At 44.1% G+C, this 27,976-nt stretch overlaps 1 protein-coding gene across 2 annotated transcripts; it reads left to right on the top strand.

The window, feature by feature from the left end:
* Positions 1 to 707: 707 nt before the first annotated feature.
* On the top strand, positions 708 to 27,976 carry B4GALT4 (beta-1,4-galactosyltransferase 4). 2 transcript variants are annotated; one of them, XM_032406610.1, is made up of 7 exons: positions 708 to 791; positions 9,987 to 10,380; positions 13,169 to 13,401; positions 15,979 to 16,166; positions 21,237 to 21,359; positions 23,674 to 23,778; positions 26,642 to 27,976. In XM_032406610.1, the coding sequence occupies exons 2-7, from the start codon at positions 10,128 to 10,130 to the stop codon at positions 26,772 to 26,774; spliced, it is 1,035 nt and encodes a 344-aa protein (XP_032262501.1). In that variant the 5' UTR covers positions 708 to 791; positions 9,987 to 10,127; the 3' UTR covers positions 26,775 to 27,976. The 2 variants fall into 2 exon arrangements, with proteins under 2 accessions (XP_032262501.1, XP_032262502.1); XM_032406611.1 differs by lacking the exon at positions 708 to 791 and adding an exon at positions 4,965 to 5,031.

The raw sequence follows: 27,976 nt of genomic DNA, 5'->3' as shown, positions 1-27,976 counted from the left end.
CCTCAGCAAAGCCCTAGATCTCCTGCTTAGAGTTCAATGGCCCAGTGCTGGTTCTTCCCATGGTTTGTTCCTTTTGGGTTGGGGTAATTCTTGGAGAATCTCTTACTTTCCCGTGCGTGGCAGGGTGCCCTGGAGAATCTGGACTGCTACTCTGCCTGCCTAAGCAGAACCCACCATGATTTTTCACTTAAATCTTTAGTTATAAATATGATTCTGTCTTGAGTTTCTGTTATGATATCTTTGAAGAAGTTAGGATTTCTCACAATTTATTCAGTTAATATTCTTAATCGCCCTGCAAAATGGGAAAGGCAGGTAATTTGGTACATTATGTAGTTGAGAAAGCTGAAAGCTGCCAGGGTGATGTAAGGTAAGTTTACTAACCTCTGAAGCCTCAGTTTCCTATTCTGTAAAACCAGAACTAACCATCTCTTTGAACTAACCCATGCTTTGTGAGCATTTACGGGGATGGATGTGGGACGCACCCAGCACCTAGCTCAGTATTATTAGCACAAGGCTTTAAGATCTCTCAAAAGACAAGATGTCCACCCCTCTCTCTCCCTCCTAGTTCAACTATTCCATCGCCCGGGTGGGGTCCGTGGGGCTGGGGGTGGAGCGCCACGCTTGCAGAGAAACTGGCAGACCCGCCCCCAAGGCCTGGCCGACGCGACTCTCGGGGCGGGCAGGGGGCGGAGCCTGCACTCGGGGACCTCCTCCGGGGCGGCGGGGGCGGTCCTCACGGCCCCTCTCGCTTCCTCTGTCTGTGGGAGGTGCTCGCTACGGCCGTGTCTGTGGTGAGTACTTGGGGCCTGGGCTCCGCGGGCGCCTGGGACGCGCAATCCCGTGCGGGGGCGGCGTGGGCATCGCCGTGGGGCGCACCGCGGTGGGTCGCGCGCTGGGGCTGGGCGCGCGGGGGCCGGCGCGGTGCGGCCCGGCTCGGTGGGGCGGTCCTGCCTCAGCCCCAGCGGTGGGGCCGGACTGGGGGCCTGCGGAGGCCGAGCCTAGCGGGAGGGGAGGCACCGGTTCAGGTGCCCGCGCCACCGCGGCGCTCCCTCTGCTGTCGGCGGGGGAGTCGGGCGAGATGCTGCCAAGTGGGGAGCGATTCAGGGGTCGTCTCACGAATCTGGGGTCGTCCTCCAGCACCTCTTTCCCCGCGGGCTAATCAACGTGAAAAAGCCCCTTCCTCCTTGGAGCCCTTTCTCCCAGGGTTTCTCCTAGGAAACCGATCAGCTGATCCCAGCCTGGGGCCTGCTGTGGCCGGCGAGTTGTCAGTCACCTGGATTTTAAAGTACTTCAGAGACACCTGCCTGGAGTCGGGCTCTGAGTCCGTCCCCCGTCTTTAGATCGGTGTCTGTGGATCGGTCTTCCATTAGATAAGAGCTAACTCTAGTTTGAAAAGAATAGAAAAGTCCAGAAAGACTGGGACTGAGAAAAGGCCTTTGGATTGCTAGCCTTAGGAGAGCAGTTAGTAACAAAGTGGGCGTGCGTTGGGTTGCAAAGTGTTCCAAGAGTGGGAGAGGGTTGAGGACGTGGAGGCGCTCAGGGCACAGGGAGAGTTCTGCAGCCCTTTGGTGATGAAAAGGAGGAGCAAGAAAAATAGTAATTTGAGGATTGAGGAGAGGGGTGTGTGTGTGTTTTAATTTTTTAATTTCTAAATTTTTTCAGAAAGGAAGATAACATGTTGGAGATACAAGAAAGTCAAGGAATCTTGGATAGGAATGAATATTATTCAGGGCCCAGGCTGAGATACTGGGCTTAAAAAAGAGGGGTGGAGTGCTATCCTAGGCGGGAGGGCTGGGCAGGAGTGCTGGAATGTGTCTCTAGGGGAGTAGATAATGCTTGATTGGACCATAGTTTATCTTTTTGGAATTTTATCTTCTAGAGCAAGGTTGGCCTTTAAACCCCACGAAATTGCAAAAAATTTTCAGGTTCCTGCCTGTGTGCCTTGATCAGATTAGAAACATCTGTTAGAGAGTACTGAATTGTTTGACCCCGTAATCTTGTTGGGGGGGGGCAATAAAACGAGTTCTGTTACTGTATTTTATATGCCACTTGATAGAATAAGTATTTAGTATCTACTTTAAACTGAGCTGATAATAATGGGTGCTTTTTCCAGAGATGCATACAAATAATTTGAGAGCTAACCATCTCTTCGAAGATCTTTTATTCAGAGTGGGAACATAAAAAGCAAGTTAGTGGTGGTTTTAGTCTCTTTTTTTTAAGCCATCAGGGGACAGTGGTTTCTCAAACAGACCTAGGTTCCTGTTGAAAATATGGGTCCCCTGACATCACCTCAGACCTTTGAAATAAAAATCTCTGGGAGTAGAACCTAGGAATAGGAATTTAAAACAGAGACTGCAGTATTCTCTGGCATTGGAAATTATTGACAGCCTCTGAGGTTTTTTGTTTTTGTTTGTTTTAGATTTGGGCTTGTTGGGGCCTCTTCAGAACAGATCTCCTTAAAAGTTATATGAATGAATTGCCGCCAAACTTATGTAACTGAAAGTTATAATCCTGTCTATTGTGTCATCTCTAAATTTTAATATATTTTGAAGAAAATCTATATAGTCATTTTATCAGGAAAAAAAACATTGGTTTTTTATCACAAAAACCCAACTTTAGAACAATTTTTTGATCACAAAAACACAACTTTAGAACAATTAGAACATACAGGGAAAAAAAAACCATTTCCCTAATCTTATAATTAACAAATAACCACCAGTCACTCTTTTTGGCATTTTATATTAAAAGACATGCACACCATACATGTAGAGAATAATTGGAATTGTATATGTACGTTTTTATATTCTGGGGTTTATTCCACTTTGCTATCATGAGCACTTTCCCGTGTAGTTAAGTTTTTGTTTTTTTGTTTTTTGTTTTATGTTTTAAAAGATTTTATTTATTTGAGAGAGAGAGTACGCGTGCACGTACATGAATGGTGGGGGGTGGGGCAGGGAGGGGAGAAGCAGACTCCCCACTGAGCAGAGAGCCCTATGTGGGGCTCAGTACCAGGACCCTGAGATCATGACCTGAGCAGAAGGCAGATGCTCAACTGACTGAGCCACCCAGGCACCCCCCATGTAGTTAAGTTTTTTCAACACTTTTTTAATAAAAGCATATGTTCCAGCATATGGAGGTACTGTAATTAATTAAATCAGCTTCGTATTGTTAACATTCTGATTCTTTTCAATTTTTGGTTATTTTTATAATGTTGGCTTGAATATTGTAGTCTGTCTTTCTGATTATTTCCTTAGAATAAATTACTAAATGATGGAATCAAAAGCTATTCAAATGCATTTTAACAATCTCATTTTTACATATCTTTCTTTTTTTTTAAATATTTTATTTTTAAGTAATCTCTACACCAACATGGGGCTTGAACTCACAACCCTGAGATCAAGAGTCACATGCTCTACTGACTGAGCCAACCAGGCGCCCCTCCCAGATCTTCTTACTACTTGTCCTCACTAGAAGGAAAATGAACATTTCTGAAGGATCACTTGCATTCTAGGCCCATTCTCTCATTTCAGTGGTTCTCAAATTTTAATGGGTACAAGAATCACCTGGGGAGCTTCTTAAAAATTCCTTTTCCTGAGTTCCATGCCTAGCTGTTCTGACCCCTTAGCTCTGGAGTAGGGCCCAGGAATCTGTAATTTTAATAGATTCCCCACTGTATTTGCTAGAAGCATTCTTGGAACCACATACTAAACAGGCTTTTTAAATAAATGGCAGGGGCACCTGGGTGGCTCACTTGGTTAAGCGGCTGCCTTAGGCTCAGGTCATGATCGCAGGGTCCTGAGATCGAGTCCCGCATTGAGCTCCTTGCTCATTGGGGAGCCTGCTTCTCCCTCTCCCTCAGTCTGCTGCTCCCCCTGCTTGTGCTCTCTCTCTGTCAAATAAATAAGTAAAATCTTTTTAAAAAATTAAATAAATGGCAAAACAGACTCAGAAATTTTGGTCAGTCACCTAAAGCCATTCATGCATCTGGTAACAAGATTTGAACTCAGCTCTTTGTGACTTCAGAGCCATGTTTTCCCCACTTCCTTAGGCCTTCTCAAGCCTTCTCATTGGTGTGCCCCTAATGACTTCAGAGAGGGAACTCTGACCCCCCCTGCAGGGCTCTCGGGGGGGTACCTGAACTTGACGCCCAAGTACACCATGAATCTCCATTACAATCCCCCATCAGAAATTCTTTTGAATTCTGTTATGCTGCGTAACATTTGCTATATAAGACAATTTCAGTCTTTTGCTAGTTAAATTTACTTCATGTTTCCTGACCGTTTTGTGGCAACTCTTGGCTGCTGTGAAATGGGTAATGCGGGACCATCCAGCAGCCTCTTGCCTGGAGTCAGGGACTCTGCTCCAGGGTGCCCTGTGGCTTCAGGATGGGAGCGACAGTGGAAGCAGCAATTCCTTTCAGAATCAGGAGAGAGAAGCCCTGCTTTTGAATATTCAGTGGCAGAGGAGCAGAAAGTGGTGGGCATGACCAAGAGAAAGTGCCATTTATTAGAGAGGGGGCTCTTTACCCTTAGAAAAGTGATGGTGTTAGTAAACCGAAGGGAGCTAACGTGGGGGTGAGCCTTTTTCAGGTTTTAAATGTTCCCAAAATGGAATTTTAGACCCATTTAATTTTTCCCTTCTTTTTAAAAAAATTTATTATTTTTAAGATTTTATTTATTTGACAGAGAGAAAGATAGTGATGAGAGAGAGAGCACAAGCATGGGGAGCGACAGGCAGAGGGAGAGGGAGAAGCAGACTCCCCACTTAGCAAGGAGCCCGATGTGGTGCTGGATCCCAGGACCCCCGAGACCATGACCTGAGTCTAAGGCAGCTGCTTAACCGACTGAGCCACCCCGGCTCCCCAATTTTTTCCCTTCTTTATTAATGTTTATTTTTCCTTCTCTTTCCCTCCTGTCTCATCAGTTTTTAGTAGTTGCCTGGGACGATGGTGAGTCTTCATGTATTTCAACTAGTATACTCTAGATCGTCGGTTATTTACCAAATTCAGCACCTGCTACTGCTATGTATCAGGTCAGTTTGAGGTCCAGGAATACAAAAAAAAAACTGATTCTCTTTGAGAATGAAGTTAATTTGACTGCCTTATGTTGACTTGGATTATACTCAGTCTCTGACTTTTAAAATTTTAACTTTTAATTTTTAATTAAGAGAGAAGTTGCAAACACGGTACAGAGAAATCCCTCGACTGCCCCTAATATTAGACCGTTACATCACCATGGTTCAGTTATCAAACTATTAACTAAACTCCAGATTTTACTTGAATTTCATTAATTTCCCTAATAATTTTTTGTTGTTGTTCCCATATTCTATCCAGAATCCTACATTGCATTTAGTTATTTCTCCTTAGTCTCTTCCATCTGAGATAGTTCCTCAGTTTTTCCTTGTCCTTCATTATTTTGACCCTTTTGAAGAGTGCTGATTAGTTATTTTGTGGAATTTAAAATATCACTAATTCATGAGGTTGATAGGTCATATCACTGGTAATACTAAACCTTATCACTTAGTGAGGGTGAAATCTGTGTTTCTCCACTGTAAACTTACTGTCTTTCCCTTTGCAACTAGTAAATATCTTGGGGGAGATACTTTGAGACTATACAAACTCTGTTTATCCTCAAATTTTCACCTACTAATTTTAATACCCATTGACGGATCTTGTCTGCAACAATTCTTACAGTGGTGTTTGCCTAGTGGTGATTTTTTTCCTTCTCCTGCTTCCTTATTAATTGAGAGTTTCCTGTAAGAACTGCCCTTTTCCTCCCTTTTATTTATTTGATCATTTGTATCAGTATGGACTCATGGATATTCATTTTATTCTGTGGGTTAAAATACAATGCCATCATTATTTTCTTGCTCAAATGCTTCCAATTTTGGCCATTTGGAGCTCAGTCTTTGAATTTAGATGATTTGTACTTGTAAGTGGCTGTCATCTTTACATTCCCACCCAGGGAACCATTGGGGTTTGGGCAGTGATCACTCAGAAGCCAGGTAAAGCCAGGTAAAGGAGATGAATAGCAGAGGCCCAAAGAAGGTAGGACAACCTTCCTACTCTCAGGAACTCTGCAAGAGTAAAAAGAGTAGCAAAATATCAGCCTTTCCCCTTTGCTGCTCCAGAGGCCCAAGCGAGTAGGATCACGTTACTGGGGCCACATCATGCCCACTCTGAGATGCCTTCTGCTTGCAGATGGGTTTGGAAACCAGATGGGTTTGGAACGGGGAGTTGGCACTCTTAGCTGCTAAATGAAGACCACACCCTTTCTTCCTGGTGATAAATGCTTAGGAAATATTTATGAAGTAACACTTGGTATCCTCCCTCCATTCCCCCATGGTGCAAAAATGATACTTAGTACTCATGCTGATTTACCTTTTGTTATGGCTTATCTTCCTTGCTAGATTTTTTTCTTTCATTATTATGGAAAATTTCAAGCACATACAAAAGTAGAGAGAAAAAGGAAAATGAACCCTTGGGTACCTATCACCTAGTTTCAATACATCTCAGTATTTTGCCAATCTTATTTCATCTATTCCTCCATTTTCAGGGGTGGGGCTGGCATATTTTTTAAAAAAGCAGTCATTAAAATCTAAAAAAGGATTGAAATAAACTCTTAAGTGTAAGGATGCTACCTTAATTCCCTTTTTTATCCCCTTGGTGCCTGGCACTATGCCTGAAAATAGCAGATGCTCAGAAAAGACTGGTTGAATTGGGAGGAGGAAAAAGAAAACTTATGAAAACATCCTTTTGAACCATAGGGCTGACTTCTAGAAAATAAGTCTTGCCCTAAAATAACTTCTTTCACATTTCCTGAATTTATTGTCTAGGGTCAGAATTTTCCTGTCACTTTTTTGGTAGAAAAGAAAACTCTTTTCAAGGGGAGGTTCAAGGTCTCTCAATTACTTATATGTTATTATAAATAAGTCCAGTCTAGTGACATTTTCCCAAACATTAACCAAGAATTACCTGTCGTAGAAAGAACTTTCTTTTGAAAATCATTATTTTTTAAATTGTAAAGGTAATGTAAACCCATTAAGAGAAAAATAGGAAATAACAGAGAAATGGGAACTAAAAATTACCTGTATGTTAATATGTAATTCCCAAGATAACATTATCATGGCTAGAAGTCTGATAAAATTTGAATGTGAATCACATTGGTAAGTGATTACTATGTTCCTGGCAATGTACCAGGTGTGTTGCATTCTCTCATTAAATTCTTATGGCAACATTTTTTTTAAAGATTTTATTTATTTATTCATCAGAGAGAGATCACAAGCGGGGGGAGTGGCAGGCAGAGGGAGAGGGAGAAGCAGGCTCCTCACTGAGCAGGGAGCCCGATGCTGGGCTTGATCCCAGGACCCTGGGATCATGACCTGAGCCGAAGGCAAACACTTAACCAACTGAGCCACCCAGGTGTCCCTCTTATGGCAACATTTTAAGATAAGTCTGTATATATGTGTGTGTGTATATATATATAATATGAATATATGTTTAATAGCTTGATAAACATGGTGAGAGGGGTTGCCCTCAGTCACTCAGCCAGTAAGCAGGCTGGGCTGTCTCTTGAAAGACCATTGGACCGGTGTTATAGACCCTTCACACCTCACATGTTTACTCCCAGAAACCAAGGAGACCTCATACTTGAGCTTCCTTCATGCTGGCTCCCTATATAAGTCAGTTTTGAGGATGGCACTAAGGCTTAGAAAAGAGGGGAAGTGATTATTTTTAACTAGATCCACATCTCAAGAAGCCTAGTTAGCAGTGAGGGGCTAATTATTAAGTAATCCGTAAGAATGGCTCCTTGCTTTTATAATAAATTTCTTATCTTTGGCCAAATTCCATGGGCTGCAGTTCAGCAATATTTGTCTATGATTATTCCCAGCTTGCTCCTGGTTGGGTGGGTTTTAAATCTCTCTAAAGATTTAACTCTTTAACTCTTCCTCCCTCTGTAACAGGACAGGGTGCTGGACTTGTGTGAGTTCTGGTCCTTTTCTGCTTCTAACACCATAGTACTTCTGTGGTCAGAAGCCTCTTCAGCCAAGGGAGTCTCCCTGTCAGGGGACTATTCCTCCATAAGCAGCTCTTAGAAAAACAACGTTCTCAGTCTAAATTTTCCAAGAATGAGATGGAAGCGTTGAATCACTGTATTGTATACCTGCAACTAGTATTACACTGTGTGGTCAAGGGCAAGTTCCTTAATCTCTCTAAACCTTCATTTTTCTCCCCTATAAAATGAAGAGACTAATGATTCTTACCTTGCAAGGCTGAGAATGAGAATTAGGTAAATTAATACAAGCGATTTAACCCCAGTGCATGCCACAGAGTAAATGCACAAATAAATCACTCTTCTTATTAGCTGTTATTACTGCCTTCAGCATCAATTTCTTGTGATACTTTTGCAAGACCCAAAACACAGGCCATACTGTTTAATTGCTTCCTGAGTCAAATCTTCTCTTTTGTGGCTTGACCCAGAAACCTAACCTCCATTTATAACATTGAATCTAGAGAGAAATGCTTTCTAGGTATCCCTCGAACTAACCTAGAGCTAAATTTTTGGAATACTACCCTTCAGTAAGTAGGGGACTATCTTGAGAGGTGCTAAGATTGTTTTGTTTTTGTTTTTCACAGCGAATTACCACATCCCTGTGTCTAATTTAAAAAAGCAAACACGGGGTGCCTGGGTGGCTCAGTCGGTTAAGTGTCTGCCTTGGGCTCAGGTCATGATCCCAGGGTCCTGGGATCAAGTCCCACGTCGGGCTCCCTACTCAGCGGGGAGTTTGCTTTGCCCTCTTCCCCCCCCCCCCTTTTGCCCTGTCCCCCCCCCCCCCCCCAGCTAATCCCATACTCCTAATACAATTATTGTTAGCTTTGGGCTACATTTCTTTCTAGAGTTTTCTTATTTCTATAGTTTTAGTGGTAATCTTATACACATACAGCGTTTATTTCTGTTTGCCTTTTTGTTTCTTAACATTTAATCATACCTTTTTCGTGTCATTACCTGGCACAGAAAATATTTTGGTCTCCATCCTATCCATTTAACTGAGGATGTGTTTGGCTGTGAATTTGATCGCTGCCCTGGCTGTATTTAGCATTTTCTTCACCCCTGTGATAACACGCTTAGAATTTGAGGAGAGAGGTGGTTGTGGCCACACAGGGAGGATGTGAGGGGAATTTCTGGCTCTCCCCCCGGGGACCTTGCCAAGTAGCCTTCATCACCTTAGTGCATTCACTGTGGTCCAGGGTGGGCCTCCACGTTGTGGCCTCCGAAACTGGATTTTTGTCAATAACTAAGAGCATAGCCACCTCTCAGAGGTGAATTCATACTGTATCACCACATGCTGTACAATGAAATCAGAATGGCAGTTCATCAACTGACAGTGAGAAATAGTACAATAGTGTAGCGCTTGCGGCAGCCACCCGCCGTGTCCACCTGTTGGCCATCTTTAGTCTAGAGTCACTTAAGGGAAGTAATATACCAACAACAACAGTGATGGTCACCACTTAGTTGGTGCTCACTATACATCCGGAGGTGGGCTAACACTTTATGTATTAATACATTAGGTCATTCAGTCCCACATTAACCTCTCCAGGGAGAGACCATTTTTATCCCCATTTTACAGGTGAGGAGACTGAGGCTCAGTTAAGTGACTGGCTTGAAGTGTCATGGCTGATACGTGGTGGAGCTGTAGTTTCTGTCTAAATCCAAACCCCTGATCTTCAACACTGCACTGTAGTTCTACCCGTTAGTCTTACAGATTACTGAGCCCCTGTGGTAACCCAGAGGGAAATCCTGTGATGTATAGATGGTTGGAACCCTCTGCCCCTGAAATCTCTGATTTTCTGACCTCAAAGCCCCTATTGGAAAGCTCCCATTATTGTTAGTCAAGATCCAGTGGGGATAGGTTTTCAGTCTGTGATGGCGTGAATCATTCAGGATAGGATTTCATGTGAAACAACATGTCTTTGTGATTCCTTTCAGAGGCTGCTGGAGCAGAACTACTGAGCAAAAGCAGGCGTCCCTAGTTGTGGCCAAGTTTGCCGTTGGCTTGGAAAAGTTGAGCTTGAAGCTTCCTCCCTGCGGTGAAGGGGAGAGATACATATTGCTCACAGAATAACAGACATGGGCTTCCTACTGACTTTCCACCTTTCCTACAAAGTCCGGTTACTGTTGCTTTTTCTCTTATGTCTGACAGTTGTTGGGTGGGCCACTGGTAACTACTTTGTGGGGGCTCTTCAAGACATTCCTAAAGCAAAGGACTTCATGGCTCATTTCAACAAGGTCCTGGTTTGGGGGAAGGAAGAAACTCTGACGAAGGAAGACTCCGTGAAAGAAGCAGACCTGGAAGACTGCCCTTCTGTGTCTCCGTACCTCAGTAAGGCTTTTCGTTTTTTCTTGTTTACAAGTGCTGTGTAAACTTTTTAGTTAAATATAACATATGTACAGAAAAGCACAAAAATCAGAAGTGTGCAGCTTGGCGAAGTTTCACAAAGTGAACATACGTGTGTGATCAGTATGTAAATTAAGAAATGGAATCCCCTAGAGCCCCGGAAATTCTCATGCTTCTTTCAGTCATGACCCTTACTTCAAGATTCCAACACCAGGCATTAGATTTTTCCTGTTTTTTAAACTTTACATAATTAGAAACATGCACTATGGTCTCTCTTGTGTCTGGCTTCTGTCGTTCAGCGTTGTGTTTGTGAGATGTCTCCATACTGCTGTGTGCAGTCCGTCTTCCATTATATGAACATACCCAGTTTTATTACTAAGCCACTTGAGCCTCAGAAGCACACGTCAATGGGAATGTATTTAGTTCACAAGTCTGCCAGATGAACTGGGGGTCCGTTGATCTAGGCCAGTGGCTCTGCTCCATGGGTCTCACATTCTCCTCCTGGGACCAATGAGCTAGCCTGGGTCTGTCCTCCTGACATCCACAGGGCACAGGTGGAGAAATCCACTCCTGTCACATCTGTTAACATTCCCTTGGCTGAAAGTATGGAGTCAAGGGACGAGACCGAGTGGGTTTTTCAATGTTGTCTTTAGTGTTTATTTCTTTAATAATGTTCTGATTCCCCTTGGATGTCTTGCCTTTCTATTTAAATTAACAGTAAGTTGGTTTTATTGAACACATTGATTAGAGAGGAAAAACTCCACAGTGATATTAGAAATAACCCACAGAGATTCTATCAGGCCTCTGATTCTCCAGACCATCAAAGTGCTTGTAGTTCTCCAGATACTCCTCTGAGCCTTAAATTGTTTCCTCTTTCCAGACTGCCTTTCCTCAATCTATGTCTGCCTGGTGGATTCCTGTTTGTTCATCAAAAATCTGATTTAGATTCTTCTCTCTCAGAAAAGTACATACACTAAAGTAGCCCTCCGTGGGGGTGGCTTCTTGCGCTTAGCTGAACAAACACCTGCAGACACTCTCTCCTAATTGAATCACAGTCTTGTACTGTGTTCCTAGGGGCATACTGCTTCTTTTTACTCAGTCATGGAAAAGCCAAAATATGATTCCTGATCGTGTTGTGAGGGAAATTGTTCTGCTCACAAGTGATACAAGTTCAGATGGGAGAATGAGTTGTTGAAAGGCAAATCTGACTGTGTTATCTACCTTGTTCAAAATTCTCACAACGTATTTAAGCGATAAAAGCATTCATAAAAATAAAATGGGCAGTGACCCAGTACTGAGGAAGTCCCTGGATTAAGAGGGTGACAAAAGTAGTGATGAGTTAAGATGGGCCGAGAAGGGACAGAATTGGAGAAGATGCTGTGGGCGGGGCAGGGAGGCTGATAGAGGGGGCGGAAGCAGGCACTGTAGAAGTTTAGGGCACCTACAAAGTTAGGACAATGAGAAAGTGAGCAAGGGGACTCGTTTGTATCAGACCGGTTGCATGGGGCTCTTTCAGGGGCGAAGAATAGAGGCTTAGGTTAACGCAGATGGTGGGCTTGTTAATGGGCTGTTTGGGAAACCATCTCAGCAGCCGCACCATCCTACTCCCAGCAGCTCTGGTAGCTTGCCTTTCACACAACTCATTTTCCTACTGGTGGCTTTTCGGGCATCGCTGCCTGCCAAGTCTGTGCCTCACACCTTCAGGAAAGGCTCTTCCTTATAGGCCAGTTAGTCTCTCTCGGTGGCTGGAAGCCGTTATTTGCCCTTGGTGCTGCTGGGCTGAGCCTTTCAACCGCCTCACGGACCCTGGCGCCTGGTCTACGCAGCCATGGCCAGGGCAGGGGTGGTCCCACGGAGCCAGGCCTGGTGACTTACACATTGGAAGGGCCTGTGACTGCCTTGCTCCAGAAGAGAGGGCGCAGTGTGCCAGCATCTTGAGATATTACAGCCTGACTGGTGTATATGGAGTTTAAAAAACGCAGGGCTGAGTTCTCCGACCAGAGCTCTGCCTCCTCTCTTATCAGTCAGTATTCCCTGTTAATTCAGATTGAGGACGAGGGCCCGTGGCTTGCACCTGATCTACGAAGCCTTGCACGAGGTTGGTCACCACGCATGGGCTTGGGTTTCATCCAGTCAGGCTGTGTCCAGACTCGCTGGGCAAATGCAGCGTTGGGGGGTGTCGGCTAGTGGGGCACAACGGGAGAATTAGGATATTGCTCATGCATGCTGTGCTGGGTGAGGCGTGAGGCTCGTTGCTGTTTCCTTTCATGGTTTTATCTTCAGTGAGCTATGATAGCTTCCAGGAGCTCAGGGACAGAGTGGGAAAATGGCCTTGCCCCTGAGCTTGATTCCATGGAATGCGTCTGATTTTTAAGGGACTTTACCCTCCTTTGGAATTTTGAGAAGGAAAAGAGGATTTGAGCAATTTGAAGTTACTTAGTCTAGCCCTGACCTCTACTCTTTACCAGGGCCACTGGGACAGGACACATCTCCTCCTCACGGATGAATCAGAAACCCCGAGTTGGTTACCCAGCCACAAGAGAATGCTCTTATGTGTCACTTCCTTTTGCAGCCAGTAACCTGGGTCACATGACTCTGGTTACAGTTCATGACCGAACGAGGCTTTTAAAGTAATAATAATAAAAGCCAGCACTCCTATGGTCCTCACCGTGGGCCAGATAGTGTTCTAAGTGCATTAGGTAAATGCTCGTGGACCCCATCAACCCTTGATGAGATAGTTATGGTTATTTCCTGGGTCCTGTTTTTATTGTAGGGGGCCAGAACAAGCTCGTTTTCAAACCAGATCTCACTCTGGAAGAAGTGGCGGCAAAAAATCCCCAAGTGCACAGAGGCCGGTATCACCCTGAGGAATGTAAGGCTTTGCAGCGGGTCGCCATCCTCATTCCTCACCGGAACAGAGAGAAACACTTGATGTACCTTCTAGAACACCTTCACCCCTTCTTGCAGAGGCAGCAGCTGGACTATGGCATCTACATCATCCACCAGGTGAGTGGTCTGGTCTGCCCGCCCCCCCCCCCCCAAGTCCTCCTCTCTCTCTGGGATGAGACTGAGGGACTTGGCCATTGGTGTCTCTTGGGTAAGAGGAGCATCAAACTCATTAAAGAAAAGGTCTCCTACCTCATTTATCCATGAAAGGGGTAAAGGAAATTCTTGTCTCGGAGTGTGGAATAATCAGACTAAACGCTGGGAAATTTTATTGCCTCTTAAATGAACCTCTGGAGGAAGTCTGTTTAGTTTACTTTAGTTTAGTTTTCTTCTGCTTTTTGTGTGTGAGCCCTTCCGTGTTAGCCAATGACCGCCCAAAGAATTTCCCTGGAGATTTGCCTTGTATTTCCTCCTGCCTTTGCCAGACGCTACATGATGAGATGTTGGAATTGTTTTCCATTATTGAGCATGGCTAATCAGTGGGGATCTAGGCAGAGGATCCGACAGATTACCGTATTAATAGCCATGAGGTTCTATGACTGTCTCCATCTTTCTGCCTATAACTTCTATTATATCAAATGGATTATGTTTAGTTTTCACTTTCTTGACTCCCTTATTTGGCTTCCAGAAGCGTGATTCATTAGGAGCACTGTAAGTGGTAAGCTTGGGCTGCTTTTGAAGAATTTAGCTCTAAGTAGAGATGCCTGTATTTGGTATTAATGTTTATCGAAAGAAAAGGCATCAACTTAAATATCCATGTCTAGCTTTCCAGGATTGTCCCAGACCATTCAAATAATTCCCTTCAAATCCTTACAGATGCCAAAAATGTCAACAAAATCATTCACTACATGTTTAATATTGTTTTATAATTGGTAATATATGTTTTAGGAAAACTTCTGACAAATCAGAGGATGCAGTTCTGCAGTATATACTTTAAAATAAACGGGGGCTCTTGAAATCAATGTGCATATATAATACACCCATTTTTTAGGATTTGAAACAAAATTTTACTATTACTGGTTTATAATTTTTTAAAAAAATTATTTATTTATTTGTTTGTTTGTTTTTGAGAGAGAGAGAGTGCATGCAAGGGGGGGGAGGTGCAGAGGGGGAGGGAGAGGGAGAGAATCTCCAGCAGACTCTGCACTGAGCACAGAGCCTGAAGTGGGGCTTAATCTCAGGACCCTGAGATCATGACCTGAGCCAAAACTAACACTCAGACACTTAACTGACTGAGCCACCCAGGCACCCCTATAATTATTTTTCTTTTTAACATTATTGGTCATTCTCAGTTCTTACTCAGGACAGCACCCCCAATGTATAGTATATTTGTGACTAGAAAAATATGTCTGCTTGGTGTTACTCTTTTCATGAAAATACTGTGGTAACTTTTGAGAACTGCTTGTATTTTCTTTATGATAAACTCTTTATTAAACTGGAATTTGTTCTTAAGGGTTATGATCCAAACAGCCATGAAAAAATTAATTCTGTAAAATCTTTTTCATACTATAGCTTTGTTCATATAACTGTTTGAATTGTGTTCTCTTCTTACTCAGTGATGAATCCCTTCTGTAAGGTCACTATGAGGATTGCCTCCTTTTTTTTTTTTTTAAGATTTTATTTATTTATTTGAGAGAAAGAGAGAGTGAATGCAAGTGGTGGGGGGAGGGATGGGGAGTAGAGGGAGTGGGACAAGCAGGCTCCACATGGGGCTCAACATGGGGCTCAGTCCCATGACGCTGGGATCATGACCTGAGCCAAAATCAAGAGTCTGACACTCAACTGACTGAGCCACTCAGGTGCCTCAAGGATTACCTTCTGCCATTAAAGATTAAAACAGGATTCTCTTACAGTGATTCTAAGAAACTTTTAAGTAGCTTAGAAATATTAGCAATAACCTCTGTTTATAGGTCCAGATTTCTTGGTCTTTTCTTGTAAGCAATGTCTTTTGGAAGCTTAGTGTAAGTTTGTTACATACGGTAAGATTGGGATCAGCTGGAAGTTAGACAGTAAAGCAGGACACTAATTGGTATGACTAATGTATAAAGAAGGTTTATACTTTTATGTGGAATAAATAAATGTATGTTTTTAAAAAAATTCTGAGTTATTTTTATTTGTAGTTTAAAGCCATGACCTTTTTTAAAATTGTGAAATATAAAATTTAGTGTCTTAACTTTTTTTTTTAAATTTCTGATCAAACCATTTTATTGAGGGGCTTCAGGGCAAAGTCAGTGGGCTGGGAGAACGATGAGCTCCGACGTCCTCAGCCCTGCCAGGATCTCTCCCGGTTCATAGTCACTAAGAGTGCATCTTAACTGTTTTTAAGTATACGGTTCAGTGGTGTGAAGTATATTCACATTATCGTGTAACCAGTCTCTAGACATTTCTCATCTTGCAAAACTGAAACTCTGTACCCATTAAACAACTCTCCATTTTAAGGCATGTTTGTCACTTTTGGAATATAAGTATATATGAAAGAACACAAAGAAACCAAATGGTTTTTTACTGTTACTGCATCTACTCTGTCAGATTTTTACTTGGGAAGAATAATTCCAACTCCTGCCTCTGAGCTGGAGAGGGGCACAGTGTGAAACCTTATCTCTGGAGCTTTCCAAGTTTTAATTTCTGTATCTATAGGCTGGAAGCAAAAAGTTTAATCGAGCCAAGCTCTTGAATGTGGGCTATCTGGAAGCTCTCAAGGATGAAAATTGGGACTGCTTTATATTCCACGATGTGGACCTGGTGCCCGAGAACGACTTGAACCTCTATAAGTGTGAGGAGCAGCCCAAGCATCTGGTGGTCGGCAGGAACAGCACGGGGTACAGGTAAGCGGGAAGGCGGCGCCGCCCAAGGCTTGCTCAGGCTGAGAAGCTCGCTCTGTTGTCATCAGGGCTGTGTGGGACGTAGTGTCCAGACTATCACAGAAAAATGAGGAATAGGAAAAATGATGCATGACCTATCACTTAAGTTCAAAACAGGAATCACAACAGTCTTGGCAGAGGATGAAGGACAACAGGGGACGAACAGGAGAGGGAAAGCAGGCCAAGCATTGCAAATGACAGCCAGCCCCACCCACGGCGCCCCCCTGGTGGAACTTTGCCAGTAAGTCCACACTGAGTAGAACTCAAGTCACCTGCCTGGCTATCCTGACTTCCCCTTCCAGGAGGCAACAAGAGTGTGCCCCTTAGGTCGAACTTTAGGTCTCTGCTATGAGATCATGACATTTCTTTTCAGACTGTGGTGTCTTCCCAGGGTCTGAGGGAGACAGAGCTGCCATGGAGGTGCGTCGGTTTGGCACTTCTACAAATCCAACTGTAAGCAGTTGGTCATGATGGGGAAAGAGGAGGAGGCAGGGAGAGAATTACACAATTATAACACGGGCGATTGCACCATTGTCTACTCCGGGAAGGGAACATGAGATGGAAACCACGAGTCCCTTGATACTGCACTTAATCTCCGTTTCCGTGCTGCTCAGATTGTGTAGGTCTCTCACTTTGGACTGTAAGAGATTTCCAAAAGTTACATCTCAGGTTATTTTTGCCTTAGGTACTGGCTTTAAACCCAACCCCTATGTAAATTGTGGGATATAAACAAATACCTAGAATAAGCCACAATGGGTGGGCACACAGGGTCTTTAAGAAACACCTACGGAAGGGTTTAAAGCTCTTCCCCAGGGAACGTGGCCCCTCTAGCATGTGCAACAATGGAGCTTCCCAGTAGAATTCCAAGACATGGAAATGAGAGAGCATGGTATGGTTTTGGGGAAATGCATGTAGTTTATTAGTGCTCAAGAATGAATGTCCGGGATGGTGGAGGAAAGAGAGGCAAGAGATGGGGGTAGGCAGGGGCCAGATTAGGCAGGCCTCGTTCAGTCTGCTAAGGAATTTGAATTTCTTATGGAAGGGACTGAGGGGCTTCTGACACCTGGATACAGCTGAAGAATGACAGGAAAAGCTCAGTACGGCTGGCCTTTAGTGTACTGGGTGGAGCAAGGCCGAAGGGGAGAAGCTGAGAGAGGAGATGCCATGCTCCCGAATTTGGCAGGGGACAGTGGGACCAGAGGGCAGGGGAGCAGTCTGGAAGAGAATTGCAGGATTTTTTCCTTTGGGGAATTTTATCATGATCCTTTCCTGGAGGTTTTGCTTTCTGGTCTCCTTGAACCACCTGTGCATGAAAGAGAGCAACGTATTATATTGGGGTACCTTGGTGTTTTCAGAAGCATGTCAACAGTCTACATAAAATTAATAAGGTATCACCGTGTAGAACACAGAACACCTGTACTTTGGACCCTTCTATAGATAACTTTCTGTGGCCCAGTTCTTTCTGCACATCTGTGATGAGAAATTACAACCACACAGGATTGTTTTTGTTGTTTATTTTTGGAGTGTGGACACAAGGGATTGTTTAAAGGCTTTTTATTGGGATTCTAGATTTTTATTTTTCATTTTTTTTTGTATTCAGCTGGACCACAAGAAACTAAGTTCTTGGGGTTTCCTGTTAGAAATTAATTTTGAATAAAACTTCAGGGCCACAAGCAGCAATTTCATCAGATGCTGCTCATTCTAAAAACAGCCCCTGCATGAATCTTGATGTTTTTGATTTGCTATTGTCACTGGCCAGACATTTCTTTCGTAACTAGATATCAGAAAGCCTTTGCCTTCTTTGAGTAACTGGCAGGGTTTTCTTAATATGAATCAGGTGATTTCTTCTGTAACTAGATATCAGAAAGCCTTTGTCTTCTTTGAGTAACTGGCAGGGTTTTCTTAATATGAATCAGGTGATTGAGTGTGTCTCTTCTTTTGATCTGGATGTGGGAAGCTCTGAGCCAAATCCATTGGGTTCTTTTAGAAGCTGAAAAGAATCTTAATTGTAGATCAGAGTTCTAATATATTTCCTATTTTAATCTTCTGTTTTAACTTTTCCTCTGGTCCTGGATATTTGTCATTTATATTTTTCTACTTTATTTTTTTTTAAAGATTTTATTTATTTATTTGACAGAGAGAGATAGTGAGAGCAGGAACACAAGCAGGGGGAGTGGGAGAGGGAGAAGCAGGCTTCCTGCCGAGCAGGAAGCCCCATGCGGGACTCGATCCCAGGACCCTGGGATCATGACCTGAGCCAAAGGCAGACGCCTAACCATCTGAGCCACCCAGGTGCCTCCTATTTTTCTACTTTATTGTATGTATCGTGTAAACTGCCTCATCTTCTGTGTCCCAAGTAACGTAGGAGTTGCCCTCATCCCCCTCCCCTACTTCTTACCTTTGCTATTTTGGGCAAAATCCCTCTAGTTGCGGGCCGGAGGGCAGTGGGGTTGCAGGCAGCTAAATGTCTGCTCTCTGCTGGTCACTATGTTACACTGTGTCACAGAGCTTGAAACGCACATGCTTTTGATCATTGTGACTGCCGCCCCAGGAGTGTGATGAGAAGTGCAAGAAAAGTTTTCACTTCATGCACATGCAGAGGAAAGAACTTAAAGGAACTTGCCCCTGCTGTCTCAGACTCTGATGAGGCCAGAAATAAATCTTGTTTATCTCACGACTGTGGATCAGTGATAAAGCCCTGGTCCAGCCTGTGGCACATTTTACTGCCAAGAATTCCTTTGGTACCTAACTGCTTTCTACAAGGACACTGCTGTCATTTTAGCGCTACATTCCCCCCACCCCCTTGGGCCTTACAGCCCTTTAAAAATAAATAAGACTGTTCCAGGGCCAATTAAGTGGTCATGCTTTTCCCGATATGAAGAAAAACCAAAAGCAAAGATCGACAAACACATAGACATTTGCCATTTGAGAAACAGCTGCGAAACTGAGAGTTCCTCGACCCTTCTTTCTGGCCGGTGTCCTTCTGTGCCTCCCACTGCGGCTACACAGCTCTCCAGGTGCTCCCAGGCGGCTCGCATTCGTCTCTCTCTTCATTCTTCCTCGTGGAGTTCTGGCCACCAGGAGTTTCCCCATGTTCCTACCTACTGAGTCCTCACAGGCCCCCCCTGCCCCCCCGCACGCCATCTCCTTCCTCAGAACCCTGATGACGCTCGTGTCTTGTGTTAGACCGGAAGCTCTTGGAGGGCAGGGCCCAGCTGTTCCCACGTCTAGCTTGCTGTCTTGCACATGGTGGCTAGTGGCTCCTTAATCGATCACGGCCAGATCAGTAATGGCGGTTCTCTCCTGGTGACCCACTGTTGGTGCCTGGCAGGCTGTGTCTGGGCAGGGCTGCTATTCAGTGTTCTGATGAAGTTTCTGGTCGGCAGGGCCTTAAGGATGCCTTCCCAGAGGCTTCTGGGTGGCTCAGTCGGTTAAGCATCTGCCTTCAGCTCAGGTCATGATCCCAGAGTCTCCCGCATCGGGCTCCCTGCTCGGCCGGGAGCCTGCGTCTCCCTCTCCTGCTCCCCCTGCTTGTGTCCCCTCTCTCACTGTGTTTCTCTCTTCAAATAAATAAATAAAATCTCTAAAAAAAAAAAAAAAAAGAATGATGTCTTGGCTGGTAACAGCTGCCTTTTGAACACTTTGTTCCTTTTGCTTATTTTAGGTTGTTGTGATACCATTTTCTAGAATTTTAGGTTGAGGGGTTACAAGTAAGTCTATTTCCATTGTGGGTTAAACAGGGCCTCCCTGTCTATACTCAGAACATAGAAACAAACAGCTGAACTACAAATTAGCCTTTGGGACTCCACCTGTTAGATGGCAAGTGTCTACGTGTTTATTCGTCTTTCCTTTTGGTTTTTCTTGTCTAGAAAAGTGGAAATATTTAATTGGTCCTGGAACACTTGGAACTGAAGTTAATTCAAATTAGAAATCCTCCATATGTGTGTATCTTTTTATTCAGTAACATCCAAGTTATTAAGCTGCCTTCATTTGCATTTCTAAACTGTTACAGTGTTATATTCAAGGGTTGTCTTTTTTTCTCAGATTTGCTAATTTGTCAGCCAATAATCCATCAGAGTCCTATACGACTGAAAGATGCTCTCTGCCTCGTTCCTCTTGATCTCTTCCCCGCCCCCTTTTGCTTATCGGCATCCCCACAGCTCTACCCTCTGCACTCTCCTCCTCTCACCTACTGTGTGGTCTTCAGGCAATTTCTCCTGCTCCTACATCTTCACCCACCACCTCTTGACATCTTCTTTCCAAAGCCATATCTGTCGCTTTTCTCCTTTGAACTTGGATCTTACGTCCTTTTGCCCACCAGCAAAAGCACTAGGGGTATCTCACATTCAGCTTACCCCAAACATAATTTACTGTCTTCCTCTTATTGTTCCATATACTCTATTTCTGTTGAAAGACTGTATCATCTATCTTGTCGCCCAAGCCAGAAGCCTCAAGATTGCTGAGGTGTGTTGGCTTCTCCAGGACACAGACTCAGAGATGGAACTTTGCATGCACGGAAGTGGAGTTTGCACACAAAGTGTGTGCACGAGCTGTCTCCTCTCCACCCCACCCCGCCAAAAAAAGTAAAAGTAAAAAACCAGTATATTCATCAGGGCATTCATTCATGCTGGACCTGGAGGCAGCCTCAGGATCCTTCCTGACCCAGTGCCCTTGGTCGCCATCACTCCTCACTGGATTGGCACATGAGATGAAACCTGTCATTCAGCTCTGTTGTGGTACACATTTACAGGTACCTCTGTAGGCCTCTGCACACAAACATTCACAGTCATAGGTGGGGAGCACTTTGCTTAGTGAGCGGATGTGAGCGCTTATCTAGACAGAGGAAAGAAGGGCCAACAGGGAGGGCCGGAACCCTGGGAGGTGGAGGTCAAGCAGGAGTGGATGGATGAAAGTGCACGGTCTTCAGCGTGTTCCTAGAATGCCAGCCCTGACACGAGAGACTTCTGAAGAGTGTGTGGAGAACAAAACGGCCTGGTGCTAATGTTACCGTGTCTCTCCTCTCTTCTGCTCCAGGTTACGTTACAACGGATATTTTGGGGGTGTCACTGCCCTCAGCAGAGAGCAATTTTTCAAGGTGAATGGATTCTCTAACAACTACTGGGGATGGGGAGGCGAAGACGATGACCTCAGACTCAGGTGAACAACAGGGGCAGGTCCCCTTCACGGGGCTCTGCTGTCACTGGTGGCTCTAGCAACCTGCGCTTACCGATAGTTCCCGTAGATGCCAGGCCGGCAGGTCTTGAGGCCGCAGAGTCGGGCAGGAAGGGGGTGGGGGCAGGGGGAGGGCAGGCTGGCCCAGATTGCTGTTCGCCACTGGCAGTTCAGAAATGATGGAGGGTCGTTTGTTTCTGGATCCCGGGTGTTTAGGGACCAGAAGTGTTGATGGAGGTCTCTGGACTTGCTGCTGGGTATTATTTATGGAGACAGGGTCCAAAATGCTGCAAAACTGCAGTTTGAGGGAAATGGCCGGAGAGCCTGCTGTAAGCCGTGCTTTTCCCCAGACCCAAGGGAATCCTGGCTCGGTTCTCAGTTTCCAGAGCAGAGAGTGCCAACAGCCTGTGAGGAGTGGCACCCCCAGGCTCAGGCCAAGAGGTTCTTTCGTGCTTATGCCTTAGCCAGCCCCACACACCGGGAGCAGTTGCTGGCCTGGCTCCCGGGCCAGACTTGGGGCTGTTGGCATCACCCTCAGATTTTCTTGGACTACTTTCTGCTCGGGGGGCTCAAAGGGAGCATATCTGGCCTCTTCTCTCAGCTCACCCCCCCCCCCACCTTGGGTTTTGTGACTAGAGAGTTATGGGTATCCCTAACTCCCCAAAATAACTATGCAAGAGCCTGAGGCTAGTATCTTCAGACTTCTAATAACAAGGCCCTTTGGGCTATTAGGAGACCCCCCTTTCCTCCTACTGTTGCCTCTTAGAAAGGAAATTTCCGAATCTCAGATCTGTACCTCTGAAACAAATAATGCAATATATGTTAAGAAAGAAAAAAAGAAGAAGAAGAATGTAGCAGGAGGGGAAGAATGAAGGGGGGGAAATCGGAGGGGGAGAAGAACCATGAGAGACGATGGACTCTGAAAAACAAACTGAGGGTTCTAGAGGGGAGGGGGTTGGGAGGATGGGTTAGCCTGGTGATGGGTATTGAGGAGGGCACGTTCTGCATGGAGCACTGGGTGTTATGCACAAACAATGAATCATGGAACACTATATCTAAAACTAATGACGTAATGTATGGGGATTAACATAACAATAAAAAAATTAAAAAAAAAAAAAAAGAAAGGAAATTTCCTAGCTGGGATTCTGAATTAATAGATGTGTGACTGCCAGAAATTTTCCATCGCTTTAGCATGTAGGAGCCAGGGTTCCATGTTGGTCTTGTTCCCATGTCTAGGCTGAGAGTCTCTGGAATGTTTCTGGCGGGAGAGAATGGATTTCCCTCACCAAAGGCTCCACAGGAATAGTCATAGTGATGGGCAACAGCACTTTATGGCCCAGCCCATGAGCAGCCTGTGTGGCCTTGGCTTGTGAAGGAGACAGAGGGTACCTGATGGGTTTCAGGGCGAGAGTAGCAAGGACTAGAGATAAACAGTATCCACTGTCTTCCCCAAATCCATTTCACTGTCCAGATGGGATGCTTAATAGAATTTTGCACATTTCATGTAACTTCTCTATCTTCTTGATCCTCCTCAGTTGCAAGGTAGAGGGGAGACCCCAGTTTTGCTTTCATTTGAGAAGAACATCCTGACCTCCAGCGTGGTTCTTGACTAATGCTATGAATAAACCAATGATTTGAGCATAAAAGTTGGCTAAGATTTATTTACTAAACATTAATTTACTCCCCTGGGCAACAGGCACCACCCTTGTCTGGACTTCCATATTATGCTACTGTTTGCAAAGCATGTTGCATGTGGACTGTTTGATTTGGGCCTATCATATCACCTCTATAACACCATTGCCATTTTACAAAGAAGCAACCAAGACCCGGAATCATGAACTGACTTACCCAGACTGTAAATAACAAAGTTTAGATTTATACCTGCGTTTGTGGGCTTTTAAGCTTGGGACCTTAAATGGTCATTACTGTCTTTGTTAAAAAAAAGGAAACACTAAGTAAATTAGGCATCCGAAGAGACTTGATTCTCCTACTTGTCATGATGTTTTTAAAATAATTAGAATGAGTACTTTCTCAGGTGTTTTGGAAAATGACAAACTATAAATTGACACATCTCCTTTGTACCCCAATATTAATGTTAAATGTGATTCTTTTATGGACTTACTGCCTGAGGCCCAACATCATAAGAAGATTCTTTTTTTTTTTTAAATATTGTAATAATCAAACTCTGTGTGACTGTGTGTGTGTGCATATGTGTAAATTTTTGCAAATGATTTTTTTAAGAGCCTGGTGGTAGATAAGTAGGATAGACTTTAAAAAAAGAACTCTGTTATTCTTCTAGGGTTGAGCTTCATAGAATGAAAATAATCCGGCCAATGCCTGAAGTGGGTAAATATACAATGATCTTCCATACTAGAGACAGAGGCAATGAGGTGAATATAGAACGGTAAGTCTTGGATTCACATGCCAGGCTTGCACCTGCTTAGTGTCTTTTGTCAATAAGGACTCTGCTGAATTCGATCAGATGAGTCCGTTTGTTTTGTTCAAAGCTTTTCATTAAGGTCATTTTCAAACAGTCACAAAAGTAGAGTGAATGGTATATTGAACCCTCACGTACCACATACCTAGCTTCAACAGTTACCAACTCATGTCCTCTCTTCTTTCTCCCACCTTCTTCTCCTCCCCCACTAGATTTTTAGAAGCAAATCAGATATCACAGCACTTTATGTGTAAATACTTTGGTATATATCCTTAAATATAGGAAGTCTTAAAGGAAGAACCACTATAGCATTATCATTCCTAAAATAAAATTAACAGTACTTCCTCAATATCATCAGATATCCAGTTAGTGTTTGGATTTCCCTGATTATCTCATAAATTTTTCTTCCCCCCCTTGACGGTTGGTTTATTCAGATCAGGATCTAGACAAGTTCCACACATTGCATTTAGATGAACTCTCTGAAATCTCTTAATCTGCACATTACCTCTCCCCTACTTTTTTTCCCCTGGCATTTTATTTGTTGAACAAACCAGGTCATTTGTCTGTTGGAATTTGCTACCTTGTGGATCTTGTGAATTGCATCCCTGCAGTAAAACTTCATATGTGCCTCTGACCTTGTAAACTGGGAGTTTGATCCTGGAGGCTTGAACGGAATCCAGGACAATTTGGGGGCAAGAACACTTCATGTCTGGTGCCACGTAGCTCTTGTATCACGACAGGAAGACACGATGTCTGGTCGGGTCTTTGTGATTCTGGCTTTGATCTTTGGGTTTAGGTGTTGTCAGCCCCATCCAGGTTCCCCATCAGCGTCTAATGATCTTAGCAGCCATTGGTGCTCATTGCATAAATTCATTATTCAGTTAGAGATTGCAAAATTCTGATATTCTATCATGCCTTCTGCATTTATTAGATAGATTTTTCAGCAAAGGACTTGCCTTCTTACTTGAGTACACCAAGGTATGGTTGTTATAGAAAGGGCAGAATGAAGGGGCAGAATCAGTACTGATTTTTCATTTTTCAAAATGATGAGTTGCTCTTCTCCAGCATCCTTCAGGATGTAGTTAATATTCCTTTCAGTGCTCAGTTTGTCTCATCTTTGGCGAGGGGCATCTTCTTCAAGCTGCCTCCTCAATCCTTTGACATAACTACACTAGTTTTGAGAGCCCCCTTCCCTGGGCTCCTGTGTGCTGAGCTGTTCTAGGCCCATCCTGTGCTTCTCTTGCCCCAGGAATTGGCCCTTTGACCAAAGAATCCTGGCAGATAAGCCGCTTCTTTTTGGGGCCGTAGTTGAAGAATCTGCAATTCTTTGTTCTGATTTTTCCTTCTAAATTTTAAAACCATATTAAAGTGCTTTTAGCCCTTTTGTTGGAATCTACATTTTAAAACAATATTAAAATATTATAGGGCTTTGTCAGAGTTTATATTTTAAAACAATGTTAAAAGGCTTTAGCCCTTTTGTTAGAATCTGTGACTTCAATAAAACTTCTGTTTTCCATGCATCTTTCTAGTCTTTGTCCATAGGGGTGCATTTTCTTCTCTTAAATTAAAAGGGGCGCCTGGGTGGCTCAGTTGGTTAAGCGTCTGCCTTCGGCTCGGGTCATGATCCCGGATTCCTGGGATCAAGTTCCGCGTTGGGCTCCTTGCTCAGCGGGGAGCCTGCTTCTCACTCTGCTTGTGCTCTCTCTTTCTCTCTCTCTCTCTGACAAATACCTAAATTAATTTAAAAAAAAACAATAAAAAATAAAAAATAATAGTAGTAATTATGGAATAGATACAGAAGGATACTTATAAATTGTTTGAAAAGTCTGAAGATTCTTGATACCATGAACAGTGGTAGTGTCCCCCACCCAATTTGTTTGTTACACGTGTAACCCTCCTCAATCCCATTTCCTCCCACCCCAAGAGGTCACGTTTTCCTGGATTTTTGTGACAATTACTTGTGATGATGATAATTATTTCTGCTGTTTCTTTGTTTTTGTTGTTTTCCCATAGGTGGGTATCCCTGTACAAAAGATTGTTTAGTTTTATATGTTTTCCAATTTTATATAAGTGAAATCATACTGTTGCATTTTTCTCTGACCTTACTTAGTTCAACACCGTGTTTCTGATCTCCATCCACACTGATACTGTAACCGAAATGTATTGCTTTTCACCCAGAGTTCCTAGAGACCAGTTTGGTTCACCACCTGCTCCACTCCCCACGTGCCGGGCCTCCAGCCATGGAGTTGTTGCTGCTTCTTGAAATGCATCCTGCTACTTTGCATGTCTCTGCATCTGGCACAGGGTGGTTTCCCTGCCTTCGTGTCCTTTCCCCTCACCTTTCTCCTCTTCTAAGCCTCGGCCATATTCCCTTTCTCTGCACCCCTTCCTCGACTCCCTCATGAAGTCAGGTGCTGCTTCATTCATCCTCTACATAAATTCTAACTTTGCTTGAGACTCTGAGCTATGTACCCTCCTGCCTACAGACAACAACATGGGAGGATTCCTAGATCCCCTGAAGCTTAGCCCCAGCCCTGTTAGCAGTGGATGGCACATACCACATTGTATTGGTGTTACCTGGGCATCCTCTGTCCTGTAGACTGGGTGCATTGGTCCCTAGGGTCTTAACATGGGGTCTGACACATGACCACGTGGCTATCATTGGTGTCTGTTACTTCAGATGGGGAAAATTAACTTTTTGCAGTAGGAAACCCAGTAGGTACAATAATTTACAAAGATGCTTTTGTCAAATTTGGGGGCAAGGCAAAAAGCAATGGAAATATATGTTAAATTCTTGCATTACGATTTACATTGTTCTTTTTATCTTTAGGATGAAGCTCTTACATCAGGTGTCACGAGTCTGGAGAACAGATGGGTTGACCAGTTGTATTTACAAATTACTCTCTGTGGATTATAATCCTTTGTATACCAACATCACAGTGGATTTCTGGTCTGGTGCATGACCCTGGATCTTCTGGTGACATTCAGAAGAACTGAATATTTTATTGCAATAATTTTGGACTAGAGACTTTCCTTAGTAGCACATGTTAAGAACTGGTCGCAGCTAATTACTGAGCTGAATTTTTCCTTTCTGTATTTTCTTAGCAGAGCTCCAAGTAATACGGACTGTAAAACAGTTATAAGAAGACAGCTTTCGTGGTTGGTTTGCTCCTGGGGGTTATTAAAGACTGTAATACACATACTTGAAGGGCTGAGTCTGAAAGGACTACTCAAGGGATAACATGAAGGCTACTTGAAAACTTGGACTGAAGGAGATTTAAGTTTGAAGTGATACATGATGGGATCAGAAAAGCCCACGGGAAGTAGGGTTGCTGAATGTTCCAGAGAACCGGAATTGTTCTCATCTGAGGTAGAAAGGTACGAAGAAGTCCGTCTGTTTACTCTTTTATCCTGCATGGTCATCTGAGAAGGGGTGGGTCACTGGTGAGAAGAAGGCCACAGAAGGGAGGAGAAAGGTGAAGAATCAAGACGCAGTGAACTTGGGCATAAATGGCTGGCAGGAGGCTGGGGTTGGAGGAGCAACCCCCAGTGTGCTGGGCGCCCTGCTCTGTGGCGGGTGTCACCTGCCCACATACACCTCCCAGGAATAGCCCAGCAGGACACACGTTATCTACTAGTTTTTAAAGTATTTTTGTAAAATGATTTTGTACCTGCAGGATGTGAATTAGCAGTTTACAAATTACCTATTAACTAGTCATAGATCGAAAGTACCTCTGGAGTAAAATAATGAAAAAAGCTTTGGGTGCTCCATCTTGGTTTTTCACTGTTGTTTGAGGCCTATGGATGTGTTCATTTCAGCATTCTTAATCCTCGGCGGTTTGGAAACACACATTGGACTGAGCCCCCTCACTCCCTCTCTTTTTGGTCCTCCTGTTCCTTTCTCCTGTTCTTCCTGTGTGCAGCCCCTTTGAATAACCAGCTCCAGGCCTGTGGCAGGTGCATCTGTATCTCATTTCCTGGGCCGCATCATGCTTCTCTTCTCTTCGTCCTCTTGTGCTTGCTCCTTCCCCCCATCAATACCAGCTGCCGTGGGGCTGGCCTCCGGGGCTCGCCTGGTTGGGTATAGGATAGGAAAGGGTGGAGGCCAGGGCCCAGAAGCCTTTGATTTGGGAGGAAGATGGGGCCCCCGGTGGCTGTGACTTGG

This window comes from Phoca vitulina, unplaced genomic scaffold (assembly GCF_004348235.1).
Source record: "Phoca vitulina isolate PV1807 unplaced genomic scaffold, GSC_HSeal_1.0 scaffold8, whole genome shotgun sequence".
Lineage (NCBI taxonomy): Eukaryota > Metazoa > Chordata > Mammalia > Carnivora > Phocidae > Phoca > Phoca vitulina.
Note: the sequence above shows the minus strand (reverse complement) of the source record. Positions and strands in the feature narration are given on the sequence as shown.

Coding starts and splice junctions, on each gene's coding strand:
- B4GALT4 (XM_032406610.1), top strand. CDS start 10,128: ATGGGCTTCCTACTGACTTTCCACCTTTCCTACAAAGTCCGGTTACTG. Junction 16,167..21,236: donor AGGAACAGCACGGGGTACAG/GTAAGCGGGAAG, acceptor CTTCTGCTCCAG/GTTACGTTACAACGGATATT. Junction 23,779..26,641: donor AATGAGGTGAATATAGAACG/GTAAGTCTTGGA, acceptor TTTTATCTTTAG/GATGAAGCTCTTACATCAGG.